The 27,338-nt window shown below is 38.7% G+C and overlaps 3 protein-coding genes across 5 annotated transcripts in view; 2 read left to right on the plus strand and 1 right to left on the minus strand.

Annotated features, from left to right (window-relative positions):
* Positions 1-218: 218 nt before the first annotated feature.
* LOC581828 (pyroglutamyl-peptidase 1) lies at positions 219-19,339 on the minus strand. The gene is made up of 5 exons (XM_781811.5): positions 19,157-19,339; positions 13,854-14,023; positions 10,284-10,397; positions 9,636-9,763; positions 219-1,804 (listed from the first exon to the last, which is right to left on the minus strand). The coding sequence occupies exons 1-5, from the start codon at positions 19,188-19,190 to the stop codon at positions 1,630-1,632; spliced, it is 621 nt and encodes a 206-aa protein (XP_786904.3). The 5' UTR covers positions 19,191-19,339; the 3' UTR covers positions 219-1,629.
* A 3,227-nt stretch (positions 19,340-22,566) lies between these two features.
* Positions 22,567-27,338, plus strand: part of LOC592238 (probable E3 ubiquitin-protein ligase HERC1) — an 87,817-nt gene continuing 83,045 nt past the window's right edge. For all 3 annotated transcript variants that reach the window (XM_030976865.1, XM_030976867.1, XM_030976866.1), the window contains exon 1: positions 22,567-22,686. The gene's annotated coding sequence lies outside the window, so the exon portion shown is untranslated. The remainder of the gene's footprint in view (positions 22,687-27,338) is intronic.
* LOC115920683 lies at positions 24,176-25,600 on the plus strand. Its single transcript, XM_030977095.1, has one exon. It carries the CDS (start codon positions 24,176-24,178, stop codon positions 25,598-25,600), a length of 1,425 nt encoding a protein of 474 aa, XP_030832955.1.

Below are 27,338 nucleotides of genomic sequence, written 5' to 3' on the forward strand. Positions count from 1 at the left end.
TATCATTTACATGTACATGTAATTTGTAATGTAATGAACTCTTTACATCTTCATGCACGCATTTCCTAGTTTGCCTACCTTACAATTCCACCCCGCTTCCCCCCCCCCCCCCCCCCTGCAAAAAAATAAAGAAATAAAAATGAAGAAATAAATATATGAGCGAATCAATTAAAAAGATTTTGTTTTTTTAATTAATGAAGAAATAAATAAACAATTTTTTCTTCAAATAGTCAAGATTACGAATGTGTTATGTACGCCTGTAATAATATAATATTCCGCTTTTATATAGCGCTTTTAAATACATCTACGATGTCTCTAAGCTGTACTAGATCTTTGTCTTCCAAACATGACGACTCTCCTATACTGTAACAGCTACAGTGAACATTAAAGTGTGTTAAGTTAGCATCCCATATTTCATAGACTTTATTGTTTCATAGACATAGCATTAAATATACATGTAAGTTTCTCTACTATAATCACAACATGTATTTCAAAGACTGAAACAATTTTGCCACAGATGTAAGCTAGTACTCCATCTACAAGCTCACCCATTAACAAGATTGCTACTATTGTATCTACACTGTCCACAATCAGTCATCTGTAGTAGAGTCATAAATCCAGGAATATACTTAGAGAATGCATAGCATAGAAGTTCAGAAAGTTATATATCACAACACCATACATGTATATTAAGTCACACGATTGTCTTTAAAAGAAATTATGAGACTTGGGTAAAAAATGCCTAAACATAACAAATGGTACAGCCACATCATGTCGGTACGTTACAATATGTGCGCTTTCGCCATGAAGGTGTCTGCCATGGGGCTGTTATGCACTATTGGAGACCATTTGGATAGCCTACGCAAATGTGATCTTTTGATGGGCTGATTGGATTTTTGTTTCATGATTTCTATGGGATGAGAAGAATGACATTGTCATCTTTCATTTCATACTAAACTTTCTATGATTTATGTTTTCGGCAGTTTGTTTCGCTGCACTGTTTCACAAGAGCCACGTTTAGTGCCATTCTGTACCCTGATCCCGCATTCAGGATAAGAAAAAATGTATCTAGGATGATTGGTTTGCTTTAGGTGAAATTTCAGCAAAATCTATGGTTAAGAAATATGTTTTTTGGATGAGAAATGTGAAATGTCATGCAAAAATGACGGCCCAATTTAATAGCGGTTTTCGCATATTTACCTACATTTTTTGTAATGAAAAAGAATCTTTCGGTCACATTTGAGATCACAAGTTTTGTTTTAAAAACAAAGCAATTAAATACATGATTTCTGGGCGTTTCAAATTGGCATAACTTTCTCATTACTGGGGCTATTAGGATGAATGAGGCATCAAATAAAAGGTCTTATCAAGCTCTGTTTGATGGCAAAAGCAAGAGCTTGAATTCTGAGATTTGATTTTTTTTATAACATACCTACATCATTCACCTACATGAATAATATTGATGTACCGACTCTACATGTACGTAGGCAAAATTAGGGAGGGAAACAACAACAAAAATTACATGAAGGATATTTCATAGGGCCTACACGAGAGGATATTTCGAGCTATTTAAAAAAAAGGCTATTGACTAACTAAGACCTAGATGATGCTTGCCTGCGGGATATAACGTCACGATTTAGCAGTCCTCTCATCTATCTGTTGCAGCATAAAGAGAAGGGCGGTGCGTAGACCCTCCGCCAGCTCGCGGCCGGAGTAGGGCTGGTTTAGAGGGGGCACGTGTATAAAAACAGAGCTGTCCGAAGACTGGTGTAGCGATAGGTAGTAGCAATATCCACACAGGTATCTATTGGTAGAAAGAACAAGAAAGGTGGAAAGGTAAAGATGCATTGTGTAGATCTTTTGAAGACATTGAAGATCAGGGGAGTGATTCACAAAGACTAAGATCAACTTTAAGTTGGACTTAACTATGGCAGGCTGTTCATGCCACTGTTTACTAGCATTAGTCTCTCAAGGGATGTACAAAGCATGGTCACAAATCTACAGAATTTACATTTGTTGATAATTCATTATAGAACGAAAAATTATTATCTAAAGAACATAATGAGGGCAAACAGTGGCATGAACGGCCTGCCATAGTTAAGTCAAACTTAAAGTCGATCTTAGTCTTTGTAAAACACTCCCCTGATCAGTGCGTAATTTAAAATGGTCATAAGACACATGCTCCTGCAACAAATTGCTCCGCAGTACTTTCCTGCACTAACCAAATTCCCATTTTCTACACAAGACTTTAAACTACACCTAACTTTTACCTCAAACCCAAACCTACCCTATAACTGTATAACCCAATGGCTATTCTAATCCTTACCCTCTATTTTCACTCAGATTCAGATGTCAGATTTACTTTCAACAGATACATGTACATGTATGTGAACTGATTCCAAATGAAACATTAAGACGGTACAGAAAGGGTGATTATAAATAAGTGAGGTAATAGCTTTAACCCTTCTACAGCTGTAGGCATTTGCATACCGGTATGTTTTTTAAAGCCTGTCTGCACTAGTTTGGCCAGGAGGGATTATACCTCCCTGCATGGTCACTGACAGGTGGTTATCTAATCATATCAGCTCTCAATTAACATAAGAAAAAGGGGATCATGGGGGACCAGAGAGTTGATGAACGGAGAGACTGACTACGGTGTGTAGTCTGCGTCTGCTCCTTTTTATCTAAATTTCACGAGTTTTTTGGACGCTTGGAAGGAAAACTTTTACTTTAACAGTTTACTGTTACTTCAGGGAAGATTGTAGTATCTTCGTTGCATCTTTTAAGGAGGAATTCGCCATGTTATCAAGGATCTTTTAAATCAGGAACTGGTGAGACATCAAGAGTCATTCAAACTAAGTGTGCTCATGTAGTATGTGCTAGGAATGTTCAATGTGTGCGGAACAGTGTATATGGAATGTTAGCAATGTTCTGAGTTATACACACAACACTGTAGTGGCTAGTGGAATTTACGACTTTACGACTTTACGACTTTTAATGGCTGGAGCTGGAGTCGGCAACCCCTCATAATAATCTGCTGTGCATCCGCAACTATGTGACACTTCTTCACTTATTTCTACCCCTAGGCTCTCGGACTGTCGCACCTGTGCTATTAGTTTTGTTTCTTTGATTCCCATTAAGTCCTCGATTCCTCGCCCTGTCAAAATGCCGCCAAAAAAATCAGAATCTTCAGCTGACATAGCTCGGCATGTTATTAGTCAGCTAGAGAACAGCGACGCTTTTAAGCTTATAGTTAAATCTGCCGTCAGGGAGGCGGTTGCTGATTTGGCTGTCCGGCTTGAGGAGCAGGAAGCAAGGGTGCTCGAGCTAGAGGTGCAGGTGAAAGCTCAAGCATCTGAGATCGAGCAGCTTAAGAAGGCTAAGGAAAGCACCCATGATGCTGCTGGAATACTCGATTCCAAGCTTGACGCTTTGGATCAGTACTCGCGGCGGAATAATGTAAGGATCCACGGCATGGAGGAGACGGTTGGGGAGTCGACGGAGGAGGTGGTCTGCAAGGTCGCTCAACGAATGGGTCTTAAACTGACCCAATCCGACATCGACCTCACTCATCGCCTAGGACCGGGTACCAAGCCAGCTGGTAGTGACAAGCCAGATCGATCTATCATTGTAAAGTTTTCATCGTACCGTACCAGAGCCCTTTTCATTGGAGCGAGGATGAAGCTCAAGGGCTCTGGTATATATGTCAACGAGGACTTGACAGCCAGGAAGCAGAAGCTCTTCCATGCCGTCAGGCACTGCAAGAAAGCTGTCAAGGCCTGGAGTATTGACTGCAGAATATTCGCCGGTCTCGCCAATACCAGTGACAATGGTCGCCTAACCAAAAAGCTGATTACGTGCGAGGAAGATCTTGCGAACTTATGACTGAACTTCGCAGATTATATAGTAACTCCTTACTTGCAACTAAGCCTATTCATGGCAAATATGTTTTATATACAGACTGTTTTTTTCTTGCCTTTGTTCATTATATATTTACCCCACTTTTCTACTTTATTTTTCCTTCATTCTCTGCTATTTAATTTCAACATGAATTTTATTTCTCAAGCTGTCTCCTTTCCCTTGGAATCTAAGCACATTGGTGCTTTATATATAATGTGTATTTCCTATCCTCTCTATCTCATGTCAGTTTGCTACCCGAATTACGAACCGCAGTTACATAGTACAATATCTATTTTCTTACTCTCTCAATATGATCCAAACTGATGATGATATTACATGCAATTTTTTTTAATCCAATGCAAGTACCTTGCAACAGTATGATGAAAATGATGATCAAATTACAATAAATTGTAATTATTGTACCGAAAATCAATTCTTTGATATGGTCTGTGGTTCAGAGAGTAATGAACTTGCTTTAATTCACTTGAATATACGTAGTATGTGTAAGAATTTTGAAAATTTCAGTGTTTTCACCAAGCGTATATCAGGATTCACAGCAATAGGTGTTTCTGAGACCTGGTTTCCTTCTGAATTCGATACTAGCTTATATTTAATTCCTGGTTATAATTTGGTTTCTAATAATAGACGAGATAAAAGAGGTGGAGGGGTGGCTTTATACATTCCATCTGTGATGGATTACCAAATATGTCATGAGCTTACCATTATGAATGTATATTTGTTGATGTTTTCATACCAGGAAAACGTAATGTTGTTTTAGGTGTCGTTTATAGGCCGCCACAAAGTAATCTAAATCTCTTTATAGATGAGGCACACAATATTCTGTCAAATCCATTACTTAATAACAAGACAATTTTCCTCATGGGTGATTATAATCTGAACCTGCTCACTTGCGATGGAAATAGCTGTATTGATGACTTTTTGAACCTGTTGGTGTCCTTTTCCTTGATGCCTTTGATCACTAAACCTACAAGAGTGTCTGAAAATTCCTCTACTCTCATTGACAATATCTTCACTAATTTGCAACCCTTTCCAGATGCTGGCATCATAATTTCTGACCTATCGGACCATTTTCCTATTTATGCCAAGATGCCATTGAGCAAACCCTCTTTCATTACTAGGCAAAATAAACATGCCTGTAGGAGCAATCCCGAAAATATTGCAAAGCTTAAGGAAGCCCTAATTGCAACTGACTGGAGTGATGTTTTACTTGATCAAAATGTTGATAGCTCTTTTGAAAACTTCTTTCGAAAATTTATATTGCTGTATGATGAGAATATACCTATATGTAAAAGAGATAGTGGAAATCACAGGAAGATCCCCCGAATGCCATGGATTACAAGATCGCTATTGAAATCGATCAATAAGAAAAATAAGCTATATTATAAATACAAGATAACTAAATCAGAACAGTCACGCTTGAATTACACCAGATATCGGAACACCTTAACTACAACATTACGTGTTTCAAAGAAAAATTACTATTCCACTCAGTTTCAGGCAACCTTGAATGATATAAAAGGAACATGGAAGGTAATCAAAAATATTTTTAAAAGCAACAGTAAAACATCCAGCATAAGATCTCTGCAAATTGATGGAGAATTAGTAGATGATACAAAATCTATTGTTGAAAAGTTCAATAATTATTTTTGTAGTATCGGTCCAAATTTGTCGGAGGGTATTCCAAATTGTGATAAATCATTCCATGACTTCTTGAAAGAACCTAACCAGCAAAGTTTGTTTTTAATGCCAACAAATGAAGTAGAAGTACTCAGTATAATACATTTTTTGAAGATTGGAAAAAGCCCAGGCTGTGATACTATCTCCAACAGTCTAGTTAAAAACTTAGCAGTAGAAATCGTACAGCCATTAGTGCATATATTTAATCTGTCACTGACAAATGGCATTGTACCCAGGGAGATGAAAGTGGCAAAGGTTGTCCCAATTTTTAAGAAGGGTGACCCAAAACTATTGACGAACTACCGACCCATTTCCCTATTAACATCTTTCTCTAAAATTCTTGAAAAACTTATCTATGTGAGAACTGTAAAGTTTCTCAATTCAAGTAAAATGTTTTCCAACTTTCAATTTGGCTTCCGTGAGAAACATACTACCACCCATGCTATACTGCACTTTATCAATAAAGTTTCTTATGCTATGGACAACCACATGCACACACTTGGAATATTCTTGGATTACTCTAAGGCATTTGATACAGTAGATCACAAAATATTGTTATGTAAATTATCCCATTACGGGGTCAAGGGTGCTGCCCTGGATTGGTTCAGGAGCTATTTAGCTGACAGACAGCAATTCGTATCCATAAATGGTTTTGATTCAGAGTTACAAAATGTCAGCTGTGGAGTCCCACAGGGATCACTTCTTGGTCCTCTTTTATTTATTCTTTATATAAATGATTTTCAATATTCTTCTGATGTATTATCCTTTATTTTGTTTGCAGATGATTCAAGCATATTTTTTTCTTGTGTTCTTGTGCAAACAGTTAACTCAGAGTTGCGCAATATTACCTCATGGATTCATGCTAATAAACTGTCTCTTAATCTTACAAAAACCAATTATATGATATATAGCAATTCGCTCAAGATGTTGCCCGGCGACATTATGTTCAACGGTGTTCTGATAGACAGGGTAACATCAACTAAATTTTTAGGTCTTTATATCGACGAACAATTGAAGTGGAAAACTCATGTAAATAATCTATGCAAAATATTATCAAGGAATACTGGTGTAATTCGTAGGTTGAAGTCTACTCTTCCTAAAAGCATATTACTTATCTTGTATTCAACTTTAATTCTACCTTATATTAATTATGGTGTGCTTGCTTGGGGCAAATCTCTAATAACGCAATTAGATAAAATATTCTTGGCTCAAAAGAGGGAATTAGAACAATCTGTAATGCTGACTTTCGTGCTCATACAAATCCTCTTTTTTATCATCATAGGATTTTAAAGGTAGAAGATATTTATTATATGCAATTGGGTTCCTTAATGTATGATCTCAACTCAGGTGTACTGCCACTGGCATTAGCCAAGATTTTCAAGAGAAACAATCAAATTCACAATTATGCCACAAGAGGTGCTTCTGCATTCCACTTACCCCATGCAAGGACAAAGTTTACTCTCAACACTTTAGTTTGCACTGGACCAAGGTTTTGGAACACTCTTGACTCAAGCATTAGCCATTCTGTCAGTATATCTGTCTTCAAACATAAACTGAAATTGTACTTATTGAATAATTACTTAGTTGTTTCTTAATCTGTAGTGTCGTGATTTATATTTGAACTTAATCCATTCCCCAATTTACTACTGTATAGCAACTGCCGACTTACCTTTTCCTTTTTCTTTCCTTTCTCGCCTGTAGCTAGCTTTCAGTTTACAGTGAAAGTATTTTTTTTTCTTTCTCCCCCCACTCGAGCTCTCCCTCTCTTTCCCACTCCCGCCCCTCTCTTCATTTCTATATCCCACATCATTATCACTTTTATCTCCCCCTTTTGTACATAGTCTCTTCTCCCCACCCTTTTTTATTACTCAGTTAAACCATGTGTATAATTATATGGTTATTGTTTATAGTTATTTGTTTTAGTACTTTAGCGCCTTTGACGAACATTTCTTTTATTAATCTATTATATAACCAGGCTGTTCTTGTTGTTTATGTTATTGTTTTTGAGGGACCTGACCTCTACAAGCTAAGCTTTAATTAGGTCTCCTCGTCTTTTCTTCTTTTGTTTTCTCATGTAAATGCATTGTGTGAACTTTATTCTTATAAGTGTTTCCTCTTATATACTTTGCATGTTATACATTTGTTAAATTGTATTACATTTATGTTGGAAGAAAGACAAATAAACTTGAACATGAAATTGAACCAATGGTCACTGATGAGGCATTGTTTGCTATATAGAGGGCGCAATTAGCTATAAGTAGTGCATGCAGTGGGGCTTCAAAGCATTCCGGAGAGCTGACCTCGAGTATTGCAGGGTTATCCGACTTTGACTCTGTGACCGCAGATAAAGTCCGCAAGGTTATCATGGCATCACCAAATAAGTCTTGCTCACTTGATCCTATTCCAGTGTGGTTGCTTATTAAAGGAGAACATTGACATATTTCTACCTCACATAGTTTCAATAGTCCAGACATCCATGGAGTCTGGGAACTTTCCGTCATCCCTGAAGGAAGCTGTTGTCACGCCTCTCATCAAGAAGCAGAACCTCGATCGAGATAACTTGAAAAACTATCGCCCGGTCTCCAATCTGCCCTTCCTATCCAAGATCATTGAAAAGGCAGTTCTGGTGCAGGTTACAGAGCACTTGGAATTAAATGAGCTAAACAGTGATTGTCAGTAAGCCTATCGACAGCATCATAGCACGGAGACAGCACTTCTGAAGATGAAGAATGATATCCTGCAGGCTATGGACATGAAACATGTGACTTTTGTTATTCTCCTAGATCTTTCAGCTGCTTTTGACTCAGTAGATCATACAATCCTTCTTGATCGACTCTCCGAAGTGTTTAATATCACAGGTAGTGCTTTGTCCTGGTTCACTTCTTACCTGTCGGGTCGCACCAGCAGATGCAAAGTAGCATGTGAACTACATGTATCTACTCAACAGTCTCTTGATTACGGCGTACCGCAAGGATCAGTAATCGGACCGCGACTCTTCAGCATGTACACGCAACCACTATCGGACATAATTGGACAGTATGAAGGTGTGCGCTATCACTCATATGCAGACGATATTTCATTGTATGTTTTTGCTGATCCTAGGAGTACAGAATCAGTGAACAATGCTCTTTCATCTTTATCAAGCTGTGTTGAGTATCTGCAGAAATGGATGGCGTGTAATATGCTGAAGCTAAATTGTGACAAAACAGAGTTTCTTGTAGTATCTACCCCACATGCACGGCAGTATGTGTCTGATGTCAAACTGTCGATTTCTGGCCTCTCGATCAATCCAACATTTGCTGCAAAAAGTCTTGGTGTGGAGTTTGATTCAGCACTCAAGATGGATCGTCATGTGTCAACCCTCTGTCGTGGACTTCACTACCACCTATCAAATATAGCTCGTATCAGACCTTTCATAGATGCGAAAGCATGTGAGCATGCTGTCCGAGCTATTGTGTTGTCTCGTCTTGACTATGCCAATTCGTTATTGTATGGGATCAAGTCATCACAACTACAGCGTCTCCAGAAGATTCAGAATCGCGGAGCAAAGCTGATCTACTTGGCCCGTAAGCACGATCATGTCACCCCGTTGCTTAAAGAACTACATTGGCTTCCAATCAAGCAACGCATTGAGTTCAAGATCCTGACGGTTGTCTACAAGTGCATCCAAAACAAGGCTCCAGTGTATCTCAATTCTCTCATAGTACCCTATCAATCTGCTCGTCCTGGCCTTCGCTCGTGTACTGACAGCACCCTGCTGCACGTTCCTCGAACATACACTAAAGCTGGCGACAATGCTTTTCATGCATGTGCTCCACGACTCTGGAATGAGCTTCCACGTTTTATTCGATTAGCACCATCGCTGGATGTCTTCCGAAAATGTCTAAAAACTCTCCTCTTTGACCATGATCAACAATAGATTCTTTTATAACTTTTTATGTAAAGCGCTGTGAAACAACAGTTAGTTCGTAAGAGCGCTATATAAATGACTTTATTGTATTGACTTTATTGTATTCTACCCTAGTCCCATGCATTACCTTCCAGCGTTGTAGGATACGACAGCCTTGACAGGGCAGTTCTCTGTCCTGTTCAGCTTATCAGAGGCCACGGCCATGTTGATGTGGCTCAGGATACAGTCTGGTCCACCGATGATGCAGTTAAAATCCTGGAATATTAAAGGTAAAATAGATTCAGTGTTTACAAAGACCACCTGTCTATAAAAGCCACACTTTTTTTCTTCTGTGTTGCTCATGCATCAAAACATTTGTTAGAGCTTTGGTCAGATCCATAATGCAGGAAAAGTGGGTGAATAATAATAATTTATTCTTATCATAATTTGTATTAATTTTATTAAAAGTAGGTGGAATAATTCAGACCTTTAATGTGATATTCGGGCATAATTACAGCTAGCATAACTGTATTTAATACTAGAAAGACCTTGAACAAATCACTGACAAGCTTAAACAATTACCAGTACACGAAAGAAATTTCAGCTCATTAAAATATTTAGAAAGAAATTATATGATTGCGAGTTTCTGGTTCCCAAAGAGCAATATCAGGCTGACAAATCTTTTCTTTCATTTAAAACATTTAGTTAGTTTGTGTGAAAACAAATAAATGCAAAGCAGAAATCAAACTTGTTGATCACTAGTCACTACCTCACATGACATACATGTATAGACTACCTTGGTTTCTGGAAACTTGCTGGTGACATCTGGCTTGTTATAGCCTTTGTTGTGACCTTGTTGCTCCAAAGTCAGCTCTGACGCAACACTAGACACTCCAACGTGTACCATCAACTGTTGCATATAAAGAAGTGATAAAATACACATCAATAATCATCTAACAGAAACACCATCACCACAACAATAGCCATTATAATGTGTTTTTGTATGCACATCACATTATGTAATGTGCCTATGTGGCTATGCACACGTTTCCAAAAATTAACACGCCTGCTTTATCTGTACATATACTGTACATTAGCTCCAGCAACCATTATCAGCGCACCATGCATTTCAATGAAAAAATCCTACCGGGTACTGTATACAGTATGTACATACAGTGTACATCTTACTATAAAACCCAAGCCAAATGAGGCAAAGGACATTAATAATTGGAGCAGGGACTTGAACTAATGAAAATAGCCTGTTATTGTTAAGAGGTGCTGTACACATTCCCTTTAAAAATGCATTAAAAACAAAAATGCTAATGCTATTCAAATAGAAATAAGAAGTACATTTGTAGGTCCAGGAATGTGGATGCTTAAAGTTTAACATACCTTTAATACAAACAACTGTACATGTACATGTAGTAGATCAACAATATTTATCAAATGCAGTTGCTGTCTAGTTTTTTTAATGTGAAAAAAAAAAAGCAATCAGCATGCAGATTAGTACCATTCATGAGCTCCTTTGTACAAGGGTATTACGAAATGGCAATCTTCACATGCATACATGCATGTGCACATGCAAACACTTTTAATTATATTGACTTGTACTTTCCAAAGGTGAAATTCTGGTTACTACATGTTTACACTACCGGTGATCATCATTCTGAGGATCCTTGGTCAACAATAGCTAGGCTACAAGTTATTTAATCATCGACAATTCCCACCCCACTCTGATTAATAATTAATAAGTTGTCTATTGTGTACAGCACATAATCAGTTTTCCAATCACTAAAAATTATTTTGCTCTGTATGATATTAGAAGTCTTAATTAGAACCATGTACATGTACATATACATAATCAAGTTATTATATGTTGATTAATGTACTACTACCAGCAATCTCTTTCTCATGTAAAAGATTATATCATGTTTTGTGTGGTTTTGAATAAATGAACTTGAACTTGAACTTGAACATGTACATTGTACATGTAGAGTAATTCAGAATATGAGCTTTAAATATTAAATCTGTAGTTCTTCATACTCCCAACTGTTAGTCCATAGGATGATAGGTAAAGTCTTTTAAAGTTGATTTTACAAATTCTAGGTCTACACAAGTTAAATTTAGGTGACTGGTACACTTTAATGCTTCAATCATTATGCATTGTCACGTTTATACACAGATCAACCCATGCATGCAAGGCCAAAATAGGATTTATCACCTTGGATACAGTCAATATTGTGAAGACTTTCAAAGTCTGATACACGTCTGATCAACGTGGAATGTCCTTCAGTGTTGTTGTACAATCAAGAATTGTGTGAATGTTGGATACAATGTCTATTTTTCAGGTACTGTAAACTGTATCTTGCCCATTTTTTTAGTAGTACAGAATACTCCCTTTGTCAGATTTCAAACAATTTCATAATCTCATACTGTACAATCATACTGTATACACTGTACATACACGCACATGTACACAATATGTATCACTTGAGGACTAGATACTGTACATGGTATCATACTACCTTTTTCCTAATGTATCCTAATAGGTAGTTACAAATGCATATACATGTATGTACTCCCATCATGTTTATCTTGTTGCTAATTTAAGTACCAGCCAATTATTTGGTACAGAGGGGACCCTAAAACTTACAAGCTCTGCTTCTACCAGGGTCTCCTCATCTTTCTTTTATATGAGTTCACTTTGTTTTTATCATTGCCATAATTTGTTTTTTGCATTGTAAATGTGTAATGATCTATTAATGTTATGCTCTGTGTGACAATTTGAAAGAACGATAAATAAATACCTTACCTCATCTTATCTTAAATCTTATCTTATCTTACATGTACATGTAATAGGTTAATTACAATTTACATTGAGAGAATCTCCTTTTGTTAGGAAGGGGCTGATTTTTTATTTCGTTTTTTATTTTTAAGTACATTTGTACATGTACAGTACTGTACCTGTACTGTATATATATATATATATATATATAACAATTAAAATAATAATTAATAGCTTAAATAGAAAGAGAGAGAGAGAGGGGGGGGTGAGGGGGGATTCGGCAAATACTGACAAATACATTTATACATTACGGGAAATAGGAGAATACTAAACCCTGTATTAAAAGCATGTGGTAGTGGATATTAACACAATTGGCTAAATAATGCATACACATGACTGTATTGTATTTATCTACTTCATGAATAATTCATGATCAGATAAAATTAATGCAGCACCTTGACTTGTGACAGATAAATGTATAAAGAAGTTCTCTCCCCGTGCCAATTAAATTTGATTATAAAATATACTCTCATTGTCCGATTTTGATTGATGTCAAATTAAATAAATGATATCGCAAATTAGGACTGAGAAAAATTTAAAAATGCAGAACTTCACTTGATGTTTTAAAAAAACATATTATTACACATTACGGTAAAATGTCCCTACAATACTATTACATATACCTAATTAAAGTTATGAAAAAGTAACCTTTTAACACTGCCATTCCGCTATGTAATTTGAGTGTGGAGGAAGTTCATTTTTAATACAGGGCATATCAAATTTCAAGGCTTTGACAACTGCAGGGCTTCCAGTATCAACATATGATGGTATTATTGGCATATCACGTAGACGTCAGATCCAAGTACATTGTACATATTATCATACAATACATTGTATACTGTACAGTACGTGTACATTGTACAGTGCATATCTGTACATGTACAGTACATACCAGCATAGATGATTCCATTTGTAAGGGTGATAACATGTATCATTTTACATGAGTGAATGCCCTTCTGACAGCAATCACTAAGTTTGACATTTCACATTTCAGAAAATTTGCAGGAGGGGGCAGGGGAGAGGAGAGAGAATTTCTTCTTTTTTGTTTTTTTTCAGAACTCTGTTTTTAACATACATGTAACACGAGTTAATGCCCTTCTGGCTTTCTAAAACAGACAATTGAACGAGCTGACACATCTTTAATTACTAATTTAACTGCCACATGAAACAAAATACATAGTACGATGCAAAATAGGCAAACATGAAATTAAGACAATCAGTAATTAAATTGATCTGATAAAATGAATTAAAAAAAGAAGAAGAAGAGAAAAAAGAAAAAGAAAAAGGAGAAGAATTAAAACCAACAAAATATGAAGAAGAAAAAACAGAGTAAATACTGTATGGTTGATAGTATTAAAATTTGAGTTTACAATTGATATTTATAAAAAAAACAGTAATGATTTTCTGTATACATACGATTAGAAATTCATTAATGAAACTGTTTAAAGAATTAATGCTCATCATATTAAAAAAAAGTTAGTGTGGACTCCTACGAAAGCATCCTTACTATAGATCACTTACCACTGGGTTGTATTCCTTCCATAGAGCCGGCACAGTGATGGCCACCGAGTCGTAGATGACCGGTAGCTCCTTGACCACAAGTTCTACATCCTCTTTCAAGCCGAGTCGTTCCAGCTCTTGGACTGCCACCCAGCTTGCATTCACCTCATGCTCACCAAAAGGGCCGAAGCCTGCAGGAAAACAGAGCAAAGTTATTAATGGTACTTTTTGTTTGTTTACAATGAGATCTTTTGGGATCTGGGCATGTAAGCCTGTAATGTATGTGTAAATGCGGAATTTGCTTGCATATTTTTAAGTACCATGTGTTTTACCATCTAGAGATCCTTCTCAAGTTTTCCAGAGATACTACATTGTCATGAAAGTGCAGTTTACACAGATCCAAATATTTGCACAATTGCATCAATTACATTTACTTTCACAATCTTTATTTAAATCCCCACTTGCGCTCAGGACTGAAACACTGAGTACATACTCCATGTACATGTACATGTACACCATATAGTCAGTATTCCTTTAAATCAACCAGTTGGAGGCATTTCACGTGTTAGTAAAATCCCGAGTTATCTCTGGGCTTCAGCGCTCGCAAGATGTCACTGAACATGACTTTGTCTCCTTGCAAAGCTGCATGTACCCCACGGTAATGTAGACTTTAAGGGCATGTTAGTCTAGCTACGAATACATTGCATGAATCACTAATCACTCACCTCCTACCTATTCCAGTCCCCCGGCAAAAAATGTGCAGCGTGAGTCAACATTTTAAAGGTGGTATACAGCATCTATGGTAATTCAATGTAATGTGTCCTGTAACTCTATGTGAATTCTTGATATATTTATGTGAATTTCATGGATCTACAAATAAAAATAACTGATATGACCATTGAATAATGGTTCTTTATGGTATTACAATCATGTCATGAGGGTTTCATCTTTGAATGAAGTATAAATGGAAAAAAGTAATATGTTGTATGAAACAAATGGCACAAAATTGCCCCACCCCCCAAAAAAAATAAGTGTCAGCTCCTAAAAAAATATCTTCACCATATCAGGGATCTGATACAAATTTATAATTGCTCAAAACATAACAACTGAATAATATGATCCGTACACTGGAAACTGTAAAATAGACTCTTTTTCTGATGCAGAACCCCCAAAGTTTATCATGGACAAATGTACATGTATATCATGGGTCTAAAGAAGAAATCTTTGTTTTGGTAAATGGTCAGTGCCATTCCAGCAACAAGTATGACATATACAAAGGTAGCTGAGGAATTAAATGGGTGTACCTTTAAAATCTTATGTTAATCACACTGTATTTAAGATGCTCAAGGGCCTGCTTAACCACAATTGCATTTTTTCAAGCATACCTAACATTTCTTACAAAAACCAAACTTTGAACAGACTATTTTGGGCATTTTTCATCACAATAAAGCAAAGCTTTATACTAAACTTTGCAATATGTTTCTCTTACATTTGAAGAAAAAAGACAAATATTATTTAATCAAACTGCTAAAACTAGGGCAAGAAATGTGGAATGCCAGGAGTGTCACATTGAACAGACATGAGCACTATACAAAGACCCACTGTTATTATAATTTCATTGTTATTATTATTATTTATAACTCCAATTATTATTATTATTATAAATATTATTGTTATTGTTATTCTAATGATAATTATTATTGTCATTATTATTATTAACAATATTATTTTTGTTATTATTAGCATTATTATTATTATAATTGTTGGTATTATTATCATTATTGTTATTATAAGACTAATAAAATCAGTAGAAATTTTATAAACATCATCAACAAAATATAATAAAATGGACATATCAAGTTAAAGAATAATTAATAGTCTACCAAAATCAATGAAGATCAAGTTCTGAACTATCACACTCGGATGGCATGTTCATCAAACCGTTACAAGGTCTGATTAAGAAAATTGTAAAAGATAGAGCAAGTACATGTAGCCATTCACATGTAAATAAACAAACATGTGCATCTGTAGACATTGTTGTTCAACAATGAAAACAAAAAATGATAATCAATGAGGATTGAGCTCTGGATGTCAACTGTAGTCCACTGCATGGTTCTGACAAGCACATTCAAGATTCCTCTCCTACAGTATGTGTTTCTCATGATTGATTTTTTCTTTCTTTCCTGGTTTTATTCAACTCCTTAAGATGGAATTGCTCACCAACTTTTGAATGGCCAGATGCCCCATTTTCGCAATTTCCTTTCAGAGACTCATTTCTTGTTAAATGGCTAAACTCACTCAAGTATGAGTGAAATTTAATTTCAACTGCATATCATCTCAAAGAGCATTTTATTTCAGTATATAAGATAAGTTTATATAAAATATCTACTTGAAAATCTTAACTGTAAAGAGTGTCCACTTTCTTTTCATCTCGTTGTGGAGTGTACACAGGCGCGTACGCAGGGGGGGGGGGGGGGGGGGGTTGGGGGACGGGGTTGAACACCCCCCCCCCTTTGACTTTTTTTATGTGTACATTTTGGACGAACCCCCCCCCCCCCCCCCCCCCCCCCCCCCCCCGCTTATTCAGCGGCTGGTTGAGTCGTTGCGAAATTTTTAACGTGATTTTCACATTTTAAACCCCCCCCCCCCCTTGAAAAAAATCCTGCGTACACACCTGAGTGTACTGTACATACATCTACATGTAGGTATAATTTTTGTTGTAATTTCCTGTTTTACATAAGTTACAAGTACTTTGAAGAGGTTTATAAATTCAAAGAGGAAAAATCACTCATGTAGATTCTTTCCAATTCAGTTTTGTTTGAAAGAACTTCCCAGTTGGATTCGTGGTCTACATGTACATGTACAGAGATTGTTCTTCCCTCATAAGTTGCATACAAGGTTTGATGAAACCGTACTGGATCATCTTTGAGCTAATTACCCAAGATGGCCTTGAACCTTTGACCTCATCATCAATGCTATGTAAACCTATAAAGTTATTGCATGTTCAGCACTATTCATGTGAAGTTCATTGACCTTGGTCAGAATTGTCCCATTTTGTTTCTCATGACCTCTGTCTTCCAGAGATGTACCTGTAACTGTGGTTTAAAAAAATATTGTGTGTACAGTTCACTGAAAGTTCATTGATCTTTTTAGTAGTCTCCTCCTCCTCCTCCTCCTCCTCCTCCTCCTCCTCCTCCTCCTCCTCCTCCTCCTCCTTCGTCTCTCTGTCTTCTCCTTCTCCTTCTTCTAACTTATTATTATTAGCTTCTTTATTTCCGACTTCTTCTTTGTCTCTCTGTCTTCTTCTATGTCTTTTTCTTTTCTTTTTTGTATTTTTCTTCTTCATCTTTGTCTTTTCTTCTCTTTCTTGTCTTCTTCTCCTTTTTCCTTGTCCATAAATTTTAATTAATTTCAATTCAAAAGAAATAAGAATACCCCCACCCCAACGAGGAAAAAAATCAGCATGCTGGGGAAAAAACAGGATTTCTTGGATGAGAAAGTAATGAAAATAGATCTAGGCAGAGATGATCACTGGTGATAGGCATAAGAATAAAACTAATTGTTATACATGAATTTATGAATCCTGTTGATCTAATAATAAGATGATACTTGATAGGAACATTTGAAAAATTGTATGTGACAGTCAGTGTGAACAACACTTTGTGAATGACAGATTGGGATAGAGTAGAGTCTCCGGTTTGCGGCATCGCCCGGTTTGCGGCCAGGGGTATTTGTTTCAAAAATAAAATGAATATGACTCGATAATAATCATTGAAACCTACCGTGGATTCCACGGTAAGTTCTGCTTTGCCGAAAATGTCCGTAGCAGGTGCTCCTATCGGTACGGAGTATCCGTCAGCGATGTCGGAAATCTACGGCACCAGTCGCCGATGAAAATTCCAGCAGGTGCTAACTTTTAAGTTAAGAGATCGAGGCATGACTAGATCAATATTGTAGCTCTATTTGTCCGATATTTGTCCGATTGGAGGTGAAATTTGATGTTTTTGTGGAAGTATGATGGCTGTGGTCTGTCTCCTATCGCAGATATTTTGATTGTGCCACCGCATGGCTAGTTGCATGGGGTGACCGCAAACCGGCACGTAATTACGTGTTTTTCTGGTTTGCGGCAGGGGGTGTTAATACACACATAACATGTGGGACCGTGTATGATGGTATGTGTGCTGATGTGTGTACCCCCTATGACCCGATAGTTTCTAGTAGTACGTACCCCCGTATGGGATGATCAATTTACCGTAGCAACAGATAAACATGAGAATTTGGGTTACCCGTAGTAATTTGGTACATGCTTTCATCGTGACGTAGCGCATAAAGCTTTGTGACGTACGCGTGCCGCAAACCGGTACTGCGTGCCCGCAAACCGGGGAACTCGAAGCATTTCGAAACATGGTCAATGCTGACCACGCTGTGGGTCAGTTTGGTTATTTGTGACTTCTATTTAATAAGTAAGTATATGGACTCTTTATTGAGGGTATTGAAGTATTCTGTGAGTATTCCAATAAAAATAGAATCGGCAGTTCCCGCCGATCGGCCGCAGACCGGAGCCACTACTCTATACAGTGCGTCCCAGAAAAAACGAAACCGAGAATTATCGATGTTTTATCATAACTTAATCACAATTATAATTGATAAATGACACATGTTTGGAAAGCTTAGATCTTCCTCTTTTATTTGATGCAACTCATATAGTGCATATTTCACGCATGAGTGATTCAAATCAATTTGAAGAGAGGAAACAAAAAAGTGATTTGGCGGACGGTATCTGAATTTCAAGGAGAAAATCACATTTCTAGAAAGTTGAGTTTCTGCCCTTTCATACGACACCTCAATCAGGAAAAATGAGCAAGGAATGACAAAGTTCAATTTGTTTAAAATAGTGCTTGCATTTCCATAATTTTATCAAACAAATTCGTTTTCACTGGCTGCCTGCCGTAGCAGCAAACAGAGTTGACAAAAGTCAAAAGACTTAACTCCGTTTCGTTGACAATCAGCTGTAGATGAAAGACTTCATGCATGGCTGATTGTCAACGAAACGTACCATCATTAAATGGTTCATGTCGCAAATGTTTCCGCTTTTGCGTGTTCAGTATATGGGAGGAAAGATGATGCAAGTTCATGACGTCCGTGGTGGCGGCCGCGCCGAGGGGCTGGGTAGTGAAGCGTCGAGCCCCGGAGGAGTCACAGCAGGCACCGGTACCGGTACCGTACTGCCACCGGCTCGTATGCACAATAAACAAACACTGCACTAGATCTATAGTATAGTAGTACAAAGACAACTCAGTCAAAACGTAATTTTTTACACATACCAGTGACTACGATGGTTTTCTTCTTATCTCGCATCTTCAAAAAATAGTTCCTTCCACGAATAGATATGAAATTTAATGCGATTGATTCCCAGTTGACAGCTTTTTATTCTTGAAGTTCGACCAAATAATCTCTGCTCAGCTGACAGAACAAGGGAGGAATGACCTTATTTGCCCTGGCCTGATTTTGCACCTATATGGAACACCAACTGTAGAGTAATAGTAAACAATCATTATTTCGATCATTATTCGATTGTTTTATTTATATTAGTTTTATTTTTATTATCTTTAACAGTCAATGTATATAGATATGATACTTAACCATTAGTCTAATGTGTAAAAACAGAGTAGGCCTAAGATAGGGATGGGGAGAAAAATTATTAGCACGTCATGCAAAAAATATATAGTTTTTTTTCCCCTCTTTTTTAAATTATTAAAATCCTTTATGAGTTCCACCGGTCCTTCCAGGCTCTCTCAAAAGGATTGGGTATATGGGGAGTCGGGAGTGAGGGGGGGGGGGGGGGGGGGCGAACATTCGTTACTTGTTGGGGCAGTGCCTGACGGGCGTTTAAAAAAAATAAATAATAATAATCTCTTCATTCATAATGATACAGAAGCGAATTGCGAAAAAGCGCAACGAGCGAACAGAAGTTCGGGTTATTTGACAATAGTTTTGAAGGTAAACAATTATGTGTATAGGTATAATCGAATATTTTTTATGTTTGAAGATACTTAGATTTTTAGTAAATTCATTATGAATAATGCATATGTTTAAGTCCCAGTTGCTCTGTCTTTGGTATAAGATACCGCTCCTCAGGCGCGTACGCAGGATTTTTTCAAGGGGGGGGGGGGGGTTTTAACATTTATAAATCGGTCCGAAAATTTCGCAACGACTCAGCCAGCCGCTGAATAAGCGGGGGGGGGGGGGGGGGGGTAAGAGGACACATTTTTTTTTTTTTTTGGTCCCAAAAAAATCGCAACGACTCAGCCGACCGCTGAATAAGCGGGGGGGGGGGGGGGGGGGGGGGGGGGGGGTAAGAGGACACTTTGTTTTTTGTTTTTTTGGTCTCGAAATTTGGAAATTTGACATTTTGCTCCGTTGGGGGGGGGGTAAGGTCACCTTTTTTAGGTCGGCCATGGGAATAATTTTTTTTTTTTTTTTTTTTTTTTTAATAATTAAAAAAAAAAAAAAAAAAAAAAAAAAAAAAAAAAAATCCAAAAGGGGGGGGGGGGGGGGGGGGGGGGGTTTACACACAAAAAATTTCCAAAGGGGGGGGGGTTTAACCCCAAACCCCCCCCCCCCCCCCCCCCCCCTGCGTACGCGCCTGCCGCTCCTTAAGATCACCTTTATTTACGTATTGGCCTTCAAAACCTCAGTTGAACGTAATTGTTTGCGAGGTCGCATTGACGTTCAGAATATCAATATTTAAAACAAAATATTAAGAGAAATTTGATGTTTGATTTCAATGAGGTAGTTTATCAAATGTTATTAAGGCGCTCACTTGAGAGTCTTTACTTTGCCTTAATTCCCAGTTCTAACTTTTGGCATAGCTAATAGTGCTTTTCAATTTATTGCCTTTTATTCACGAAAGGCCCTGCTCTTCCATCATTCTTTGATAATGGTTTTTGATTATTTCCTACCCCCCCCCCCCCCCCCCCCCCCCGGTCACAGCCTATATCTTCATGCAAATAACGGATGCAAGAAAAGGGGAGTGAAAGGAGAAACACCGAAAGCACGGAAGAAAGAAGGAAAAAGAGAAAAGTAAGAAAAGTAAGAAAAGTAAGAAAAGTAAGAAAAGTAAAAGAAGAAAGAAAAGTAAAAGAAGAAAGGATAAGAAAGGAAACAAAAAGAGAGATACATGTAGAAAAAGAAAAAAAAATGAACGAAAGAGAGACTGAGAGAGCGACGGAGAGAAAAGAGAGAGAAAGGAAAAGAGAGAGAGAGAGGGGGAGGTAGACAGGGAGAAATAATGAGAGAGAGAGAGAGACGGAGAGAGAGAGAGGGGGTCGGTCAAGGGGTGACGGGGTAACTTACAAAGTGGGGGGCACTAACAAAAAGGGGCATTTCTGGAGAGAAAAAGGGACACCTACAAATTGATAAGTGAAAATATGCAATTTTTAGACATTGTTATATACCCCTATACATTGTGATTACATGATAAGGGATGATTTCAATGTTTGTTTATCTCTTTAAACATGTTCCAGGATACTACTTAAGCATCAAACATTGCTGTTTGGTGCGATGGTTTTACAATGAAGATTAATGTGCCAGCGAACAGGGTGAGCAACATTTTTAAGATTCGTGAGGACACAGTGCGATAAAATACATCAAATAAAGGGGGGAAAAGAACTCAGTCCTAATGGGGTTTTAAGCACAATCTAATCATGCTAGACTGAAAAGATAAGAAATATTATTATATCAACTTTAAGTGCGAGCGAGCAGAGTGAGTGAGTTTGGGTGAAATTAAAGGAAAAGTTGCTCTTAGTCGCTTTAAATTATGAGCACATTCAATTAATGATGAAAGGAAAAAAAGGGTATACGAATCCAAAGAGGAAATTATTATAAGAACCAAAAAGAGCATGTGTTAAAGTAAAAAGTGGAATTATTAGAGGTGAAAATGGGGCACTTCTCCTACCTGAAAAAGGGCACTCACCAGAGATTAAAAACTTATAGGCCTACTAGAATAAAAAGGAGGCATACAGGAGGAGGCCTAAGTTGAACAATAATGACAAAAACTGCAACGATAACATTCAATGGCAACTTGCAATTATATCACTGACACCAAATTCAAAGAAAACAACATCGGGTAGGATCGATGAAGATGAAGATGTTTGAACAGTTTAAATAATATGTTCCTCTCATATTCTTGTTCATTGTTTTATCTACGTTCCTACATGGACCTCTGCTCTTGCAGCTGAGTCTGGAATAAAGTCTTGAATTGAATTGATAACAAGAACAACATAATAGTCTACAAGAACATATAACGATCCACAAAAAGCTAATAATGATTAAGAAAAGCGAATTAGACGATGACAGACGTACCACTGCGTAAATACTATTTTCGTAAACGAAAATAAACAATGGGAGGAGCCAAGAGGAAGGGATGGGAGGGGTCATTGGTATGGCCTTGGGGGAATCCACATCAATCTCCACTCAATGTGGGATGGTGACTCTATTCGATAGTATGGAACGCTGTCAGTGCTGTGGTATTATTTTCGCTAGAAAAAGCGATAAGAAATTAGTGTGTATTTTTTTAATCAATCCAATAAATGTCTTGATAATTAATCGTGAAGAATTATCGTACAAACAATTATTATGATTTTGACAAAAATAGAAATTCTCATAGGCTTGTAGCTTTTTCTTCTAACAAAAAACAGCTTCAGTCCGAGCGCGCGCCACCTCTCGACAGAGAGACGCCAATCGTTCAAATCCGAATCATCGATTTAGCTTGGAAATTATGAGGAAGAAGGTGTCTAAATTTGCCCATAAGAGAGGTTAAAAGCTATGTTATGGTGACATGTACGAATCAATGGTAAGTTCTGAATAATATGAAGAAGATATTATGAATAATAGTCTACAGAATTCTTGAGAAAACTAAGGCATAATCATATGATATTGCTCATCTCGAATCCTCGATAAAAAATGTAGTGACTGATGCCGATGGCATCGGTGACCGGTGATGCACGACCGCGACCGGTAGCGGGATGATGAGTCTCCCCAAGGCCAAGATTCTGCGGAGTGTTGACCAGTGACTAAGGACAAGCACTTCGATAGTGTTACGTCTTGTGAATTTGTTTCTGGCATCCTTTTATTTGTTAAGGTAATGTACATGGTGTGATGTAGAATGATAATAATCTATTTAATTTGTTTCATTTTTGTATTGACGGCTGATTGTCGTGGTTTACTTAGTTTAGGAAACCACTTGACACTTGTTCTGCTCGTTTTGGCGTTTGCTTTTGTTTGTAAATTGTATTTGTAGTTTGTAATTGTACACACGCCCTTGTCCTCAGTCATGGTCGAGGTCCTAGGCTTGTGTTTCGATTCTATGACTGTTAATGGGGTTAAAAATAAGAATGCGTGTGTCAAAATAAAGCACTAGGGTAGCGCGCCCAGTATTCGGTCGATTCCCAGTATTCGGTCAGACAGCCGTTTCAACAGCTGTAACAATTTAAAAAATAATTTATGAGCCACGAAACTTGCACAAATCAGGCAGCTGAACAACTTTTCTTAACTCTCAAAATTAAATCAGATTTAGGGCCCCGGAAAGATCTCCAACTTAGCTCGAAATTGGTCAGTGTCGCACAACTTTCCGCACTTTCGCGTTCTCTTAGCACATGCGCTAACATACATAGCCATATGTAGAAGTCTATTGCGAAACAACTACGTGTGCTGTCACAATGAATTTAGTATGTGTGTGAAGAGAATCACTTCCGTGTTCGCTCCATCGCAGCGAATTTGCAAATGACGCACTTGCCGATGTGCAAGAGGTATTTATACGATACCCTTGCCGTGCGGTATCGCTCAGCCAGTATTCGGTCAACGCATTGACATTCAGTGCTTTATCGCGCAATTGTGTGAAAATAGTGCGCAAATACGCTACGCTCCTTTGCAACGGAGATACCACGCACAAATCGCGTGACCGAATTCTAGTCGGCGCGACCGAATTCTGGGCAGAAAAATGCTCCGTCTTCTTTCGGAAGTCTTTTGCTTATCGTTATTCTATATTTTCAGTGACTATAAAATCCTGTTAGAGGAATAAATTTCTTTTCTTTTGATGGGTAGATTGCCCAATGAAAGAGGTAAGAATTCAAAATATTAGTGGTTTCCCCTTAAGTGACCGAATACTGGGTACTCTACCCTAGACTTTTGTGCTACTCTCTATTGCTTCAGATGTTGAACTAAATCCTGGACCAAGAGCTTTAAAATATCCTTGCCAGATATGTTCTCGAGCAGTTACCTGGAACCAACGTGGGGTTGCTTGCGACGATTGTGATGGGTGGTATCATGTTCAGTGCATGGGCATGACAACACAGGTGTACGAGGCCCTTAATGATCCCAATGTCTCATGGCACTGTGTTAAATGTGGCCTGCCACAGTTCTCAAGCAGTCTTTTTGATCATACTCACCTTGAAACGTCCAACACCTTTGAAACGCTGGATCTCTCAACTGACAACACCACCGGCTATAGTGGTAGTGATGCCGAGCAGGACACTATCAGCAGCTCTTCCTCTTCCACTGCGAGTTTTGGCCCACCACAGCACACTTCCTCACCCACAAAGCGCAGAAAGAAGGGATCCAAGCAAGAACAACAACTTCGTAGCATGAAAGTCCTTAATGTAAACTTCCAGAGTATAAGGAACAAGAAGGAGGAATTGGCTGTTCTTATAGAATCAACAAAACCCAGTATCATCATTGGGACGGAAACCTGGCTCACCAGCTCAATTTTCACCTCAGAGATTTTCCCGCCTAGCTACAGCGTAGTGCGAAAAGACCGCGTGGGTGGTCATGGTGGAGTCCTACTAGCAGTAAGAAGTGACTTAACATATAACACCTTGCAAATACAAGACGAAGGAGAACATGTATACATCAAGTTGTCATTCGGAAAAGATGTAAGCCTGATTGTGGGAGCCCTGTATCGCCCTCCCAACAGCGACATGCAATACATGGATAAGATCTGTTCTACGATCGAAGAACTCTCTGTCCAGAACAGAAAGGCAGTCTTGTGGATAGGTGGTGACTTCAACTTACCAGACATTAATTGGGAAGACTTAAGTGTTGGTGGTCACAGTAACCCAGCTTCTATCAACAATCGATTCCTAGACATGATCCAGAACTGCAACTTACAACAGATGGTTACCTTTCCAACACGAGGAGATAATGTACTTGATCTCTTCTTAACCAACAGACCAACGCTGATCAACAAATGTTCTCTACTACCTGGTCTTGGTGATCATGACATTGTTGGTGTTGATTCAGATGTAACAGCGAAAAGGAGTAAGCCGGTGAAAAGAAAAATCTACCTATGGAAGAAAGCCAATCTGCTGGGAATGAAACAGGACTGCCGTCAGTTTCAGCAAGAGTTCGTGCACAAATATACCGAACAGAGCTCAGTTCATGAGATGTGGAACTGTTTCAAGATCAGCCTGCTAAACATGATGGACAGCCACGTACCAGCGAAAATGACATCCACTCGCTTTAGTCAGCCATGGGTCACAAGGTCGGTGAAACGGTCATCAAGGAGGAAAAAGCGGGCCTTCAATCATGCCTTAGCGACTGACAGACAGGAGGATTTCAACAGATACCGTGAGATCAAGAAATCAACTCAAGCAGCCTGCAAACAAGCTTACAGTGAATACATCAACAACATCATCAGCCCTGACTCCAAGGCAAACCCAAGCGATTCTGGAGTTTCATTAACAGTAAGAGGAACGACCGTACTGGAGTAGCCCCACTGAAAGACACCAATGGGATTACACAATCAGGCAGCAAGGAAAAGGCCAACATGCTGAATCACCAGTTTGCATCAGTGTTTAACAGGAATGAGGACATGTCAACCATGAAGGATAAAGGACCAAGTCCATTTCCAGACATGGATGACATCCAGATCTCACCAGCTGGTGTCTACAAACTGCTTTCGTCTCTCCAGGTACATAAAGCTACTGGACCAGACAAACTGCCTGCACAACTACTGAAGACGCTGTCATTGGAAATAACTCCAGTGTTGACTATGCTTTTCCAAGCTTCGCTGAATCAAGGAGACGTCCCAGAGGACTGGAAGAAGGCAGACGTAGTTCCCATCTTTAAGAAGGGAGAGCGGTGCCAAGCAGTCAACTACAGGCCAGTGTCACTGACATCTATTATCTGCAAGACACTGGAACACATCGTATGTAGCAGTATCCTTGAGCACCTTGATGACTTTAACATTCTGTCAGATGCTCAACATGGATTCCGGAAGAGACGGTCTTGCACATCCCAACTTCTCCTCACTATTCAAGATCTTTCCAGTGGAATTGACTCGAGAGACCAGATAGATGTAATCCTGTTGGACCTATCAAAGGCTTTTGATAAGGTTCCGCATGGAAGACTCCTACATAAGATCCACTACTATGGAATCCGAGGTAGTACCCATAACTGGGTTGAGGAATTCCTTGCAAGACGCTCACAGAGGGTATTGCTTGATGGATGCACGTCTCACACCTCTCCCGTCCTGTCGGGCGTTCCCCAAGGCAGTGTAGTCGGGCCTCTTCTCTTCCTGCTGTTCATCAATGATCTTCCTGACTGCATATCAGCGAAGTCTACAGTGAAATTGTTTGCAGATGACTGCATATTGTACAGGAAGGTGTCAAGTGCAGATGATGCTGAATGCCTGCAGAAGGACTTAGATGCACTCCAGGAATGGGAAGCAGACTGGCTAATGCAATTCCACCCTCAAAAATGCCAGGTTATGCATGTCTCTAGTAAAAGGCAGACATCCAAAGCCTCCTTTCCTTACTTCATCCATGGAGAGCAGCTACATGTAACAGAAACTGCAAAGTACTTGGGGGTCCACATCCAGAGCAACCTGAAATGGAATCACCATGTAAACGTCACCACCAAAAAAGCCAACTCTGTACGGTGCTTTCTGCAAAGAAACATGGGGGCCTGCCCACAGAAGACCAAGGAGTTGCTGTGCAAGACATTAGTACGCCCTGTGATGGAGTATGCTGCAATAGTGTGGGACCCGTCCACCCAGGAGAACATCAGAAAGGTGGAAATGGTGCAACGTCGTTGTGCACGCTTCGTCCTGGGTGACTATCGGCGCAGAAGCAGCGTCTCAGCCATGCTGAATCAACTTAAATGGGTAAGTCTGCAGGAAAGAAGGGCTCAGCAGAAAGTAGGCATGGTTTACAGCATACTCCATGGCCTGGTTGATCTTCCAGTCACCTACTTCATACCCGTTGTTGGTCCCAGCACCCGTGGAAATCCACAGAAATTCCATGTCCCCTTTGCCCGAACTCTGCTATTCCAAACCACATTCTACCCAGATACTATCCGACTGTGGAACTCCTTACCATCTGCTGTCGTCGATTGCACCTCTTTGGAACTTTTCAAGCAGAAGGTGCAACACATCAAGCTCCGTTGAGCTTCAGACTGTTTTTTAGCTGCACATAGAATTCTTGTAGAACCTTTTTACTTGCACTGTAC

This window comes from Strongylocentrotus purpuratus, unplaced genomic scaffold (genome assembly GCF_000002235.5).
Source record: "Strongylocentrotus purpuratus isolate Spur 01 unplaced genomic scaffold, Spur_5.0 spur5_scaffold_9, whole genome shotgun sequence".
NCBI classification, from domain to species: domain Eukaryota; kingdom Metazoa; phylum Echinodermata; class Echinoidea; order Camarodonta; family Strongylocentrotidae; genus Strongylocentrotus; species Strongylocentrotus purpuratus.

Coding starts and splice junctions, on each gene's coding strand:
- LOC581828 (XM_781811.5), bottom strand. CDS start 19,190: ATGCGAGATAAGAAGAAAACCATCGTAGTCACTG. Junction 10,398..13,853: donor GGAAGGAATACAACCCAGTG/GTAAGTGATCTA, acceptor TATATGCAACAG/TTGATGGTACACGTTGGAGT. Junction 1,805..9,635: donor GTATCCTACAACGCTGGAAG/GTAATGCATGGG, acceptor TTCTACCAATAG/ATACCTGTGTGGATATTGCT.
- LOC115920683 (XM_030977095.1), top strand. CDS start 24,176: ATGACAACACAGGTGTACGAGGCCCTTAATGATCCCAATGTCTCATGG.